General features: G+C 35.4%; 1 protein-coding gene across 1 annotated transcript in view; it reads right to left on the bottom strand.

Annotated features, from left to right (window-relative positions):
* The window catches only part of MACROD2 (mono-ADP ribosylhydrolase 2), a 2,039,958-nt gene that overhangs the window by 57,436 nt on the left and 1,966,607 nt on the right, over window positions 1–15,915 (bottom strand). The window contains exon 13 of the mRNA XM_047069512.1: window positions 8,536–8,613. Within this exon, the coding sequence (XP_046925468.1) occupies window positions 8,536–8,613 (78 nt within the window). The remainder of the gene's footprint in view (window positions 1–8,535; window positions 8,614–15,915) is intronic.

Here is a 15,915-nt window from a genome sequence, read left to right as displayed (position 1 = left end):
TAGAATTTCTAATTTAAGGATTAGAGGAAATCTAAGCAGCAGCATTTTTTTTTTATGTGAGAGCAACCATTAAAAAACACATCATGAGGTTTTAAAAGACTGTAGAATGTAGAATATGACTTCATTTTTTTGTAAGTATCTACTATCTACTACTATCTACTAACCATCTACTATTTTGTAACTCATCAAACATGCCCTTATACATATTTATATTAATGGGAACAAAAGCTAGGAAGGCTTTATCTTAAATGTTAACACTGGATCTTTGAATGGTAAGTAGGATTTTAATTTATGGGATTTTTATTTTGCTAACCTGCAGTTTATATTTTACAACAAATGCATATTATATAATATAATAATCATAATGAAACAATTTGGGAAGCAGAGAAAAGTGCTTTCTATGATATCACAGAAGAAAAATTTGTAACCAAAAGGTGTTTGTGTCTAGCTAAATCCAATTTCCTTTGCTCAGTGTCTATTCTATTTGAACTCTAAAATACTTGAGAAATTCAGCTGTTGAGGAGCTCTTTCTTCTTGAGTGTCCCTTTTTAAAAAATGTTTATTTATTATTTATTTTTGAGAGAGAGCAAGCAAGTGGGGGAGGGAGAAAGAGAGAAGGAGAGAGAGAATCCCAACCTCTGTGCTAATTGCACAGAGCCCAACACAGGGCTGGAAACCTGAGATCATGACCTGAGCTGAAATTAAGAGTCGGATGCTTAATTGACTGAAACAGCCAAGTGCCCCTGAATTTCCCTCTTTTTTGTCTTTTGGTCAACTCACCTACCTTCCATTCTCTCTACATCCCAACCTGGTCACCATTTTCTAAACCCATTACTTTATTTCTTGCCTTTGTGTCCACTCAACATGTGTTCTCACTGGTTGAAACAACCCCCCCCCACCCTCGCCCCACCTTCTGTCTAGTAAAAATCTCCTCATCTTTCAAAACTAAACCATCAATTTACCTTTCTTTGCAATATTCTCTGAATCACTAGGCAGGATCAATCATTTTCACATATTTTCTTATTGAGTTTTTTGCTCATTTATCTTCTTCTTATTCTTCTTATCATACTGTAATATAGTTGTATCTGTTTGTCTCTCTTACTGGGTTATGGGCATTGTGAACATAAAAATTGTGCTTTATTCATATTTCCCTTCCCAGCACCTACTAATAAGGAGTGATCGGTAAATGCCTATTTAATTGGCTGTCCATTATAGTACTCATCAATGTCTGCAAGCAGTAATTAGGGACTGTAACTTACTTTCTATTGCATCCTTTAGCAACAAAGTAAGTGCCTCAGGCTGCTAAGCACTCTGTATACTATATTTATTGCAAAAAACCCTGGAATAAGAACTCAAAGTTTTAGGCAAATCACAACCTCTTTGGGCTTCACTTTCATTATTTATTTTTAAGGCTGCAAAACTAGATAATTTCCTAGATTCCCTCTATCTTTGGCATTCAATGAGGATCTATCTCCTGGTGAAGTTTCTAGTCACTATTGATGTGTGTTTATTAGATAGATGATATTGAGAGAGAGCATTCACTGAGTGAGGCTCATTCTCTATCACTGTTGATATGGGGAACCGACCATCACACCTACTGCCAAGATCACTGCTGGGACCATTACCTCGTCATTTGCAATTTGGCTTTGTTCATACAATGAAGGAAAAGAGTAGAGCCTTCAGAGAATAAAAGCAGCCACTCTGCATTCCCGTGTGTCCCAGTTCCAGTGCCCCACTTGACAAATCTTCCAAGGAATTCAATCAGGGATAGGAAGACCGCATTCAACAGAGCCTGGGTATCTACTGATACAGGGGAGACTGCCTAAGGGCTGTTGATGAATACTAGGGATTTTCTCTTTGCCTAGTAAGTCCTGGTACTTCACTTAGAGGATAAGAGCCCATTGCAAATTTCTTTCGGAGTATTTCTTTCCCCCTGCCTTTTCACTTGTACCCACTCTTGATCTGTTTCACCCGTGTGCTTTACATATTTTGGAAATCTTTTCCTGAACGGAAATACATATATTTTCTTCTTTTTAATTTTTCTGAAATAAAGCCAGTAAATAACATGGGGAAAGAAACGAGGTGCACAGCTTTGAAATCCAGGAATAATCATATTTGCTCATTCATTCCTGAGCCAAGCCAGGACTGGGCATATTATGGGAAAAGGAGGTATGTGTGAGCTCCTAGCCCTGCACCCCGGCCTGCTGTGTGTTAATGATGACTCCAGGGGTCTCCAGCCCTTCTGCCTTTCTCTGCAGTGCACTCAGACATTCCACATTCCATCTTGCTTTCTTGACCCCATGGGGGCAAGCTTTATGTTTGCCTCTCCACATTCAGTCTAGTTGAATTCCACCCACTGTCCTCTGCCCTAATCCCTCCTGGCAGAGGAAACAAAGGAATATAAAGGATCCCACAGTTCATATATATATTTTTATACAGTGAACTCAATCATCCATGCTAATGGGAGGGGACTATTAGAACAGATAATCCAAAAATCCATTCACTTTTCTTTAGAAATAGATCACGTGATTATTTCTTGGAGCCCTGGTAATTAAGTTTGGCTCAAGCTAATGCTTTAAATAATTTGCATAAAAATTGGACTGGGGCCATCAGTCTGGAACTAAACATTTCTAGAGGATAAACCTAAATTCGCTCTGTAAATGGGCTGTAAATGGGCTGTTTCTGAACAATAGTAACAAAAGTATAGTTTTATTGTTTGCAGATTATTATAGGCTCAGATCTTCATAAGAACAAAGACTTTGCTTCTTAGATGCTTGTCTTAAAGATAATGGAAATTGTGTCCTTTTGTTAAACTGGAAACTTGATTGCTGCAAATATTCAAAATTTTATGTTTACCATGTCTAAAAATACCCCAGTTTCAGAACAAAAGTTAAACCTAGATTAGTGTGAACTTGATTATCTTCTAGAACCTTTTGTCATCTCTTGGGGCCAAAAAAACCCTTACTTTCTTAATGTAAATTATTTCTAAAATTATTTTTTCTTGCAGTTACAAAAGAATTGTAATTTCCTCATGGAAACAGTGAAAAGTACATATAAGTGTTGAGCATGATGAATAATTTTATAACTATAATTTATAGCTTTATGACTTTGTCATTGTTAATATTGTAAACTGTGATCTTTCTTGTGTGTGTATACATATGTATGTAGATATACACCTGTGCATGCGTACGTGTGTGCAATGAACTTTTTTTTTTAATGTTTATTTATTTTTGAGAGAGACAGAGACAGAATGTGAATGGGCTAGGGGCAGAGAGAGAGAGGGAGACACAGAATCCAAAGCAGGCTCCAGGCTCCAGGCTCCGAGCTGTCAGCACAGAGCCTGAGGCGGGGCTTGAACTCACCAGCCGTGAGATCATGACCTGAGCCAAAGTTGGACGCTCAACCGACTGAGCCACTCAGGCGGCCCTGAACATTTTGTAAATACATGTCTCCCTACTCTTGGTGGATGTTACTTTAAGACAAATTCCTAAAGCATAGCTCTTGGATAAAAGTATGAACATTTTACTTTTTATTAGGTTTCGTCAAAATTGCTGATAAGGAGGTTACACCTTTCAGGCTCCCATCAATGGTGTGTGAGCATGTTTGGATACCCTATTCCTACCAATTCTGTGTATTATCAATCCTACTAAAACTCACCTGATACTCAAAAGGAGAAGACACTGAAATCATGTTTTATTTGCATTTCTTTAAGTAAGAGAGTAATTTCTTCATATTTATGACTATATTTCTTATTTTGTAAATTATAATTGAGTCCATTGCCTGTTTTCCTCCTAATTTTTTTTCTTACTGAATTATGAGGTCTTTTTTTTTTCTTTAGTAAGAAAATCAATTCTTTGTTATTTTGGCTGAGCATACTTTTCCTGGAAGTTTTTCTTTAGAATTTGATTATAATCTTTATCATCTCAAAATGTGTATATTTACATTTAGTCATTTCTTTTATGACATATATTGACATATGCAGACACATATTGCAGGTACATATATGCATATAATCATGTATATGTTTTTATTTACAGTTCAAGAAGCAGTTCTTATTTCAAAATTAAAAAATACCTTGCCATTTATTTCTTTTAGTCTAGTATTTTTAATTTTATTTTTACATTTTATCTTGGGTCCTCTTGTAATTTAAGTTGGTGTAAGGGTTAAGCTGGGATTCAGGTGATTTTTCCAAATGGTCAACTAGTTGTCTTAATGCCATTTATGGAGTTATCTGTCTTTGAAATGTCAGCCTGAATATGTACTAAAAACCTAGATCTACTTTGGTCTATTTCTAAACTCTTTATTCTGTTTCATTGATCAACTTGTCTATTCCTAAAGTAGAACTACACTGCTAATCACATTTTTCAAAGATTCCATATTATTTTTAGTCTATTTATTCTGTCATTGACTGAAAATATTATCAGCGAATTCCCCCGTTGAATTTCCAAATGGATTTTATTCATATTATATCATCTGGCGCATAAAAACCCATCATTATTATATTAAATCAGGGACTTAAATTTTTATTGATATAAAATTTCGCTTTCTCGCTCAATACTTGTTGCTAGAATTCTAACTGGATAGATTCTAAAGTAGTTTCCCATGTTTTCTTTTGATGTTCACTTCCCAAATACACCTTTTCTGACTTTATATTTTTTACACCCTTACTATTTTTTAAAATTAATTCAACCTGATTGGCTTTTACACTTAATAAAGCAACCTAATTATATTTCTTGTCATAATTAGTTGCCTGTGTTTCTGTTATCTTATTTGATACATTGTGCTTTTCTTACGCTCCTATTTATTTTTTTATTATTTGCATTATTGAATACACTTTTATGTTTGGTATGATCTTTCTGAGAAATTTAAAGAGTAAGATTTCTTCCTTTAATTCTATTGTGATTTAATTCTATTTGTGATTATCATCAAATTTTTCAAACTTATAGTGTCATAATCTATAGCAGAGCAAGATTTTTAGATTTTGACTGAAGTCAGCATATTGTACAACCTTCCCCGCTTCCCACCATAATCTTTGCTGTATCAACTCTGACATTGATACTTCCTGTCTTTTCTCTCCCTCTTTCTTATTTTCTCCCTTTTTTCATTCCTCTTTTAACTATTCTATAAAAATGCAACAAACATAGAGAAGTTCACAAACAATATAGACAGCTCAATCAAATAATCAAAAGCAACTAGAAAAACTATACATCCTTATGATAACTGTCCAGGCAGAAGCCCTGCTCATGGGCCAATCAGAACCTCTTCCCTAATCACCAAACTTAATCAGCACTCTAACTCAGAGTAATCACTACCTAGTTTTCTTTATCATTTTCCCACTCAAACATGACTTTTCTAAATAGTATTGTTATCTTTTCCTGCTTTTTGAACTTGATATAAATGAAATCGTACCCTATGTAGGCTTCTGTACGTTTTTAATTTAACATTATCCATGCTTTAGCCTGTAATTTTAGTTTGTAGTTTCCAATAAGACTTTTGCTTCATCTTTATATTTATTCCTATGTAACTTGCCTTTTTCTTCTGATTGTTTTTGAATTTTTGTTTATCACTGGTGTTGAGCAAGGTGATTACAATGTACTCGGTTATAATTTTCTTTACCTTTCTTGTGCTTTGGGGTTGTAGAACTTCTTGGCTATGTGGGTTCATAGTTTTCATTAAAGTTTTGAAAATTTCAACTATTTTTACTTCAAGTATTGTTTTCCTCCTCCTTTCCCATGCTTGCCTTCAGAGATTTCAATTTATGTATATTGGAATTGGTATTACCTTTCACGTTCTTCTGTAGCTCACTGATGATCTTTTCAGTTTTCAGTCATTTATTCTCTTGTGTTTCAGTTTGGATAGTTTCTATTGCTACATCTTCAAATCCACTAATCTTTTCTTCTGCAGTGGCTAATCTGCCATTATTCCCATCAAGTGTAATTTTCATCTCTAGAAATTCAATTTGGGTCATTTTATATCTTTAATATCTCTAACATAAACAATACTTCTTTTAGCTTTCGGAAGATGTGGAATACAATTATAATACCTTTTAACATGGCTTTTCATATTCATTATGCTATCTGTGCCATTTCTGAATTGATTTATATTAACTGACTTCTCTTCTCTTATAGGTCATACCTTCCTGCTTATTCTCAAAATTGGTATCACAGGGGCACCTGGGTGGCTCAGTCGATTAAGCTTCCGACTTCAGCTCAGGTCATAATCTTGCAGTTCGTGGGTTCGAGACCTACATCAGGCTCTGTGCTGACAGCTCAGACACTGGAGCCTACTTTGGATTCTGTGTCTCCCTCTCTCTCTGTCCCTCCCCTGCTCACGTTGTCTCTATCTCTCAAGAATAAATGAACATTAAAAAAATATTTTTAAAAAAGAATTGGTATCACTGATATTTATTTAGACTTATCCAATAATTAGTATTTACTATGCTTGTAATTCTTTTCACTTGTTCCTTCTAGTACATTTGTGATAGACTTTATCATTTTATCCTCTGTATTTGTTCCCTTTCTTCAGCATTTGCCATCTCTACTGTTTTTACTTTGGATATATTCTTCTGACCTAAATTATAGTTCACAAATTCTCTTTTAGTTGTGTCTAGTATGTGGTTAAACCATGAATGTATTCATTACATTCTTCATTTCAGTAATGGCATCTTTCACTTTTAGACTTTCCTTTATTTTTCTTTTATGTTGTTTTGTTTTGTTTTGAATTTCCAGTTCTCAGCTAAGTTTTTCAGTTTTGTCTTTATCCCCTGTAATAGCAGTCAGCAAAATTATTTTATACTTTATACTTTATATACTTTATTTATAATCTGTATTTTATTTCTATACTTTCTATACTTTATTTTATAATAACTCTAATATTTTCAGCCCCAAAGGGCCTATTTCTCTTGACTGTTTTTTATGTTATCTTGTTTCTTTTGGTGGGGGGTGGTGGCTATTTTTTTTTTGTATGTGTGTGCTGAACATTATGTTTAACAAATAGTTTTTGTAAATGGCTTGACATCTGTAATACTCTTCCTTTTCCATCTAATAAATGTTTTACATTTGTTTTTCTCAGGTGCCTATAGGGACTAGCATTCTGGGTTGGTCTTAGTTTAATTTGAGGATTGAGATGATTCAAAGCTGGCACCAGTCTTTCAGAAAGCTGGTCTACTGTGGGTTCATTATTTCTGTTAGGGTACATATCTTTGGGGTTTCAACACAAAAACTAAGGGTTTACCGTGTTCCCTTGCCATTGTCAGCAATGGGACTCCAGATACCTTTTGTAGGATCAGCAAATGACCTAAAATAAAAACAGCTTCAATTCTGCGCTCACATCCCTGGATATGTATTTTTTACCAGAACCTGGTCTGACAATTCTTCACTATCTTGTTAGCTCTCTGTTGCCTTTAAACAGAGCCCATAATTTTTGTTTATTTGTTTGTTTGTTTTGTTGGTGTAGGTTGTCTAGTTATCTTCAGTGACAATAATCGTCTATTTAGACTTTCATTCCTGAAAACACAAGTCTTTCCTTTTTCTTTCTCATTTTGAAACAACACACCGTAATTTTCAAAGATAAAAGCAAAAATTTAAAACATTCTGATACCAAGTTTGAAGCAACTATTTCAACATTTTCATACATATAATGAGTCTCTTATCATATAGTCATTTCCAAGTGAGTCTTTCTCAGTCTTGACTTTTTCCTTCCTTTCTATATTTCTTGTTTTTGCACAGGATTTTTGTTAGTTTACTCAGAAAGGATACTTGAGGGGTGTATTTTCTTAATCTACGTATTCCTGAGAAAATATTACTCTTGACTTCATGCATGAATAATGACTTCACTAAATATAGAAACTGTGTCCTTCAGAGTAATGGAAATGTTACCCCATTTCATCTAGTATTTAGAATTGTAGAAGAAAACTAATGCTAATCTGATTTTGGTACTTTGCTTGTAACCTGATTTTGATTTTCCTTTTTTTTTTAATCACTTATCTTCAGAAATTCCATGAGGCTTTGTAGATTTCTGTTCTTATTTGAGTTTTCAGTATCTTGGCCTATAAATATGTGTACCCTTGTGTTTTGGGTGGAGGAGCTGGTTTGCATTAGGAAAACCTTTTTTCTCTTATTTTTCTAAAGATTGTTTCATTTCTGTTTGTTCTAGTCTCTCTTCTTGGTATTCTGAGGATATGTAGATTCAGTCTTCTAGATATATTCTCTATATGTCTCACATTTATTCTCATTGTTATCATACCTTCATTTCTGTAGTTGTACACCCAATGCCTATAGAGTATAGGCAGGTAACTAAAATAAATAAATCCAGATGGGTACAAAAATAAGTGATGAGGATTGTGGACAGCAAATTTCCCTTCCAAACTTGGCAGGTACCAATTACTTGATATTCATAGCTAATAAAATAGTATCAGATCCCATTCTGTCTCCAGAAAAACTAAAATTCATGTTTTTTTTGTTGTTGTTGTTTGTTTGTCTTTTAATGTAGTAGTTCTCAGTAGAAAAAAAAATGAAAAAGGAGTTCACAACTTACCATTGGGATGATCTTGGTCACACACAGAATGATCTGTTACTTCATTGTCTTTTGTAATACTATCGTCCTTTGCAGAATCTGACATGACAAACAAGCAAAACCTCTAGTCAGCATTTTTTTAAGTTTATTATTTGTTTTGAGAGACAGCGCATCTGGGGGAGGGACAGAGAGAGAGGAGAGAGAAAGAATCTGAAGTAGGCTCCGCACTGCCAGTGCAGAGCCCGATGCAAGGCTCGGACCCACAAAGCCACAAGATCATGACCTGAGCCGAAACCAAGAGTCAGATGCTTAACCGACTGAGCCACCCCTAGTTAGCATTTTTAACTAGGAAGTAGGGCAGCTTCCAGCACTGACATGATAGCTCTATCTTTGGGGAATGTAATTTATTATTTTTAAAAAATATCATTAAAATACTTAAATATTTTCATCGATAAATAAGCTGTTCCTAAAGTACTGTGTAAGATGTTTATACGAAGTTTACAAAAGTAAAGATGGTAGAAATTTGATTGGGTCATCTTTTTGCAACAAAGAAGAAAATGTAAGCAGGCTTTACGTATTAGCGAAAGTCTTTGGAGAATTGTGCAAAAGGATATGAAAGGAAGGCAAAGTAGAGGAGATTAAAGGAACATCAGTTTTAATGTTCTTAATGCTTCCATTACTGCAATTGTTCATGTATGGGAGCCTTGAGTCCCTGAAAAAGCCAGATGCAGACCTTCGAAATCCAGTTGTAATTAAGTTCATCTTCCTGAGGAACCCTACCAGTAGAACAATAGCAAAGGGGAATGCAAACCTTCTGTTCTGGGCAATTTCATCCTCTCCCTCGAATAGCACATTTAAATGTGAAATCAGCATAAGTTCATCTTTTGTTATATGATACACTTACAGGAAATAACATGGCCAACTAGATTTCAGTGACTATGGACTCTTACAAGACTACACAGGATTCCTTGTTGGATATTTGAGGCCTCCTTGTAGGCTCTTTAGAAATCCATTGGAAACAGCATGTGGGTGGGTTAGTGGCAAGACAGAAATGGGTCTTTCATTCATTCCAAAACTATTTATTAAGGGCCAACTCTACACCAGGCACTTCTTGAAGCTGGGGCGTCAATTGTAACTGACTCTGCACTCCTAGAGGTCATAATCTAGGGCGTATTTTCATGCAGCTAAAAGGGTGGTAATCTAAAGATATCTAAAAGCCATGAGCTAATCTTCCATGAATATGGCCATGGAGAAAACTGGGGATGGCCGACTGACACTTCTATTACAAATGGGTTCTCTACTAAGTTCACATTGCTCCACTGAGTTGCAGCTCTGAACAGAGCGGAATTCAGATGGAGTCTCAAATAAATCATTTTTCCTTTGTTTCCTTATTCCTTTTCCCTCTCTCCCTCCCCACACTTGGAGATAGTTTTAAACAATATGGTTTAGAATATTATAAGAAAGTTTGTTTCTTGAACCTGCCACAAGCAACATTTGATGGACAAGTGAGAAACCTGGGTAGTTAACATATGATTCAAATTTAATAACCAGTGAAGCAAGTATACACCCAAAGTGTATGATTTTAATTAACTGCAAATAATTCCCCCAAGGCAAATGTTTAATTATCTGCACAGCTTCTTATTTCTTTTTGAGACTGACAGTAAGTTTCAAAGTCCAAATTTGGAAGCAAAACTGAACATAGACACATTTTCCAAACAGTTTTCTCACTCAAGTCAAAAATTTTTAAACCAGTTCCCATTAAAACATGCCTTTTTAATTTTGGCTCTAACATGTGGATTAAAAACAAATCCTTGAATACTTTCCTCCACATTAACACTGAAAGTGAACAATGATTTTAAAAAGGTGCTATATGAATCAGGCTAAATTTTAATTTTGAAAATTTTATTTGTTTATAGGAAATGGCATCATTTGATATGTAGACTTGGGCAATACTCATTTCCCTCAACATTAATGTTTTAAGATGATCCAAGATTTTGCATGTGTTTAAAATATATTTATTTACAATCCACAATAATTCATTATACTTTATAATTTACATAAACATTATGTTTCATGCACCAAATATTATATAAGAAATGTCTTTTAAAAAGTGATTTACATTGAGTTTATTGGTTTAATTATTCACATATGATGGGTGATAGTATTTGAAAAATCAATCTGTAGACTATCACTAAAATCTGTCTCTAGCAAATTAATTGAACTTTCAGTTTCAATTTCCTTGGAGAGTTGTTTTAACATTGCTAAGATAGGTGTCTTCTGATATTATGTCCTCTAATCTATATGTAACGTATTTCATTGAATCCAAGACGGCATCAATTGTTATTTTCACCATTATATAGGATTAGAAAAAAAATGCTACCAAATGGACTATAAATAACACACTATTAATTTAAGAATGTGTTCTAGTTTTAGAAATAAAATATATAAAACACTATGTATATTGTAGAACTATATTCTGTGTGTACACAAGTACATGTCTTTATGTGATGGCAAGGATTTCCTAACAACATGACCCATCGCCGAACCCACAAGTTAATATTGCTTTGTATTTGAAATGGTTGCACCTCCACATACAACAATAAAGCTAGATGAAAGCAGTAAGACCATGACCGCATCCACACATGACCACGTGGTTACGAAAGACTGTTTCCATTGCTGTTTCTCTTTCCAAAGGGCTATTTGAATTCCTAGTCACATGAACCTTGGCAAGACTGGATGTTGAATGTTTTAAATCATAGATCCTATTATATTATACTTAGTTGGGGGTTTGAAATGACAGTGGAGCTTTTGTGTCTAGGGGGTGATGAAAGTTGCACTGTATATGTATAAAATATTATTCATAACAAGAAAGTAAGAAAATATATCTAGTATAGATGGTCACTAAAAGAGTGTATTATTTCTATGTGAAAAATGTAGTGGTATATACTAAATTCTTGCAGTACCTTGGATTCATCTCATTTTATTCTAAAAATTATCATGTGGTAATGTTCAAAAAATGTAAAGGGGTTATCACCTAATTCTGAGATTCAGTCAATGCTATTTTAATAGCAGAGAACTGGAATTAAATTTATATGTAGATTCTGACTTTCAAAATCTTTAAGGTCAATGTTCTATTAGAAAATTTTTTCAAATGCAAATATTAAGTTGAATATTCAAGCCAAAGTTCTGAAGATAGATTATCTTCTAAGGTTAACAAGAATAAAAAGATATACTTTCATAAATTAAAACAAAATCTCCTCATTTAAGAAGTTGAAAAGGTTTAAAAAATATTTAAAATAGATTAAAATTAAAAAAAACCATAAAACAAATTCTAAACAGTAGGCCATTTTTAATGCAGTCAATTATACATATCTATATGGAATAGTATGTGGATAGATTGAAGATGTGATGGTAAATTATCAAACTATTGAATTTTCAATACACATATCTAAACCATAAATCAAAATAGGTACTATCACTTTCAAAAATGTCCCCTTAACAACAAAAGTTCTTAACCTTAGTTAAGAACTTAGTTCTTAACCCTTGAATATACTCTAGGGGTCCACAAACCTTTTTGAATTGACATGTAAAATGTGTACATATATTGTTACTCATTTCTCTAGAAGGAGATTGCTTCCATCATATTCTCATATGTCAGCAAGGTTAAAAATAACTATAGAAATTTACACCTTAATGCTAGTGACACTGCTATTTTACAAAAGATTTTTAACATTATAATTGAGAATTATCCACAGAACTTGATGTCCGCTTCATGAATTTATAAGTGATGTCTCTTTTTGAATTCTTAAAGTAGATTTGACTTGAGGAAATAGCCAAAAACATACACAGATGTGTTTAATAAATGAAGTGGGCAATCCAGCTGGTAAACAACATTTTGCATCAAAATTAGAAATGACTATAAAGTACAAAATGGAATGGTGATTAACAGTCTTTGAAAACATTTTCAAGTCAGGAGATGTGCAAAAATCCATCTAGTAAAAAAGGTAATCCCTGCCTACTATTTAGAATTGCAGCAAGAGGTCATGTTGGTGCAGAAGTTCCAAGGAGTCTGAACAAAATACATGCTATTTACAAACACCTATGCCTGATCTATTTGCTCTGTAGCATGTACACATTCATACATGAGTCTCCTACCTTGATGCAAAAGTTGCCCAGAAACACAGTTACCTGGATTTCCTCTGATTCTTGTCAACTGTTTCGATTACAAGAAGCAAAACATTTATCCTGGCCTGCTCATTTGAATCGCTGGTTTATTATGTGAAGCAATTAGAATGAAGTAGTTTTTCCTCCATCTGAACGGTGTGTTTATCCACAATAAACTAGAGTCTTCACAGCCGATTATGGTCTCACTGAAGCTTAAGAAAAATATATCCTGCAATACATTTCCAGAGTATTCCGATGGCAATGACCTAAACTGTAGTTGGTCTCAGTGCAGCTGGATATACAAGGCTGCTCTATATTTACCTGAAAAGTAACTGGGTCCGTAGGACAGTCCGTTGCCCTGAGCACTGGGAGGCCAGACTGAGCTAGGATCGGTCATTTGTCTTCATTATGCAATCATTAACCCCCATTAAAAGGGGCCAATCATTCCCAGAGTTATGGAATCCGGGTACTAACAGTCTCTGAGGCACAGCTGAGAAAACTACCATCATGTACCACTAACTTTGCTTCTATTAGAAACTACATGCCAAATTCCAAACAGTAACTTGTGTAAACCAGCTGATACCTACACTGGAGGTGGTATTTTTCTGCAGTTGTTATTGAAAATATAAGCAAGTAAGAGGATCAATTGTGACAGATGGACACTGGCTTGGGGTTGTGATTCTGGATTTACAACAACATGCTTCCTAACTCTAGGAAAACCCATTCACCTTACATAATCTTGGTTTCTGCACAAAGGAACTGAGGGTGCTGAACCAGATAATCTCTCTAAATTCCTTACAATGCTAATCTGTTGATGTATCCAAATGATCTCTTTGTTCTGACAACGCCTCTGTAACTGTTCAGGCTTCCCTCATTATCTGCCTACCTGAGTTGGGCTGTTCTCACTGTGAGATTTATATTATTTATAAAATAAAGGTTAATGGTGGGGGAAAGGAGTGCCATGTGACATCAGTGCCACACTGGCCATTGTTAACTCTGTGACTCGACGAAGGATCATCACAATGTCTAATAGAACAGCTGGATATGAAGCCAGGCTGGACTATGATGGAAAAAGAAATGCTTAATTACCCTTTTCCATCAAGTTAATTTTTCCCCCTTGGCAATGTAAACAAAGGCAAATCTGCTCTTGTTTCCAGTTGTCTGTGACCTGCTATCCTTGACCTCCATCCTTCAGATTCCTTTCTGATCTTGCCTCCCTCTATCTCTCTGTGCCTTGCCTAGCAGGATTTCTTGATATCCTTTTCTTTTTTTAAAGGATTAAAAAAAAAATCTGACTAGGCCACAGGCATGAAAAGTAGCTATGGTTCTGGGTGTAAATTGACTTGGAATTCTATTAATATGTTGATCTATAAATCAGGGAGTGTTTTATTTATACTTCTTAATTCAATCTGATAATGAAAAGTCTTTGAGAGAACATTCCCTGTAGGAGAAATGATGAGGGCTTTTTGGGTCCTCACTCTGAGCATAGTCACAGCCTGGCAGCTGGCCACCACTTCTCAGTTACTTTATTTCATGGAGAAGTTGAGGCAGTAGCAACAGTCTATCTCCAGATTCATAAATGCTTCAACCTTCGGGTTCAGGTTGTTTTCAGCCAGACACTTGGGTAGTGTGGCTGGGATGCAAGGACCCCACACTGCTGAGAGCCAGACATTTTTTCCTACATTCCTAACGGACTGAGTCAAAACTCACCTCGGAGCACAGCTTGTCTTTTTCCCCAAGTGATGTAAAGACACATGTTTGGAGACATTTGGACTTTTCGTGGGAGTTACTAATTTTCTGTGAACTTCAAAGACCTGGATGATTTCTCCTTAGCACCTATTTTTTCCTCACATCTCAAAGGATCCACAAGCCTATCCAAATGAAAATGGTTGCATGTCCTCACTTTTTTCAGTTTTTTTTTTTTCAATGTCCCTCTGTGCTACTGAATACAATTCTATAATATGAAGAGCTGCAGAGTGGCTCACTTTGTGGATCTACCACAAGCTATTTTACTACTGCTTCTATTCTTGGACAATCGGGTTGCATCCAATTTTCTGCCATTATAAATAATCCTATGATATTGTGATATTGGATGCCCCAAAGCTGGATTCACTCTACTGTTCTTTCTCTTACCTCTTCCAGCCCACTTCTATCTCTGTGGTCTAGATAGTTTAGATCTCTCTATACCTAAGCCTTATAATCGATCATGCTCCATCAATATCCCATTGGGATACTCCTGAGATCACAGCAGATGGTTCCGGGAGATGGGCTCCTTTCTGAGACTCTGAGTGAGGGCATTCTTTCCTTGGATGAACCAGAAGTACCCAGCAGCTAATGCCCAACTGGAGACTCCCTAAAGGCTTCAGGAGATAAAACCTGTTTCCTCACCTCTCTGGGGGACAATTTTGAATATACTCCACACTTCTTAGAGAAATAGAGCCCCAGTTCCCCTCAGCAGTAACCTGCTCACTAATGTACCCTCTTTTGTCTGTCTTCCTCTCCCTGACCTACTTCCTTATGGCTTACCCGTGCTTCCTGGGACCACCTCTCAAATAAACCCTTTGCCACCATATCCTTGTCTCAGAGTTTTGCTTTTGGAGAACCCAAACTAAGATAGCCAAGATATTCACTATCAATCTCTTGGCAGAGATTTACTGAAAGAGAAGGGAGGAGCCACAAGCCTTGGATGAGGTGGAACAAAGAAGGATAATGAGCAACTTGGTGACTTTAGAAGAGTAGGAAGAAGGAAAGAAGGTAGGAAGTCTTAGACGCTCCTTGAGTGGACAACTCTTTGAGGAGTTGCCTGAGTCTCTAGACGAACTGCCTGAGCTGCTGTTGCCTCCAGATGATCCAGTTCTTGGGGATGATGAAATGGTTTCTTCGAAGACTCACTGACTTTCCTACCAATTGAAGTAACCTCAGTATATGTCGCTTCTGCATAGCTTGTGTGAGTTTGACTTTACTTCCTTTGTAGTGTTTGTGAGTTCATTATCTAATCTTAATGTGTATGTGTGTACTTCAAACATTTCTAAAGTGCCTTTTAAAAATGTTACTTTTAGAAGTATAGTGTTCTTTTAGATCCATTTTTTAAAACACTCACTGTTTTAGGTGTTTCAAATGTACAGCACTCTCATGAACCTTGTACACAGATTGAAAAATACTGAACCAAGAAACTTAGAGAAAGTTAAAGAGGGGAACAGCCTGGTCATGCAGAATAAAACAAGTTCAGTAAATTTC

Source organism: Lynx rufus, unplaced genomic scaffold, assembly GCF_022079265.1.
Source record: "Lynx rufus isolate CCGP_SWC_20201006 ecotype Redwood Valley unplaced genomic scaffold, mLynRuf1.p SCAF_8, whole genome shotgun sequence".
Lineage (NCBI taxonomy): Eukaryota > Metazoa > Chordata > Mammalia > Carnivora > Felidae > Lynx > Lynx rufus.
Note: the sequence above shows the minus strand (reverse complement) of the source record. Positions and strands in the feature narration are given on the sequence as shown.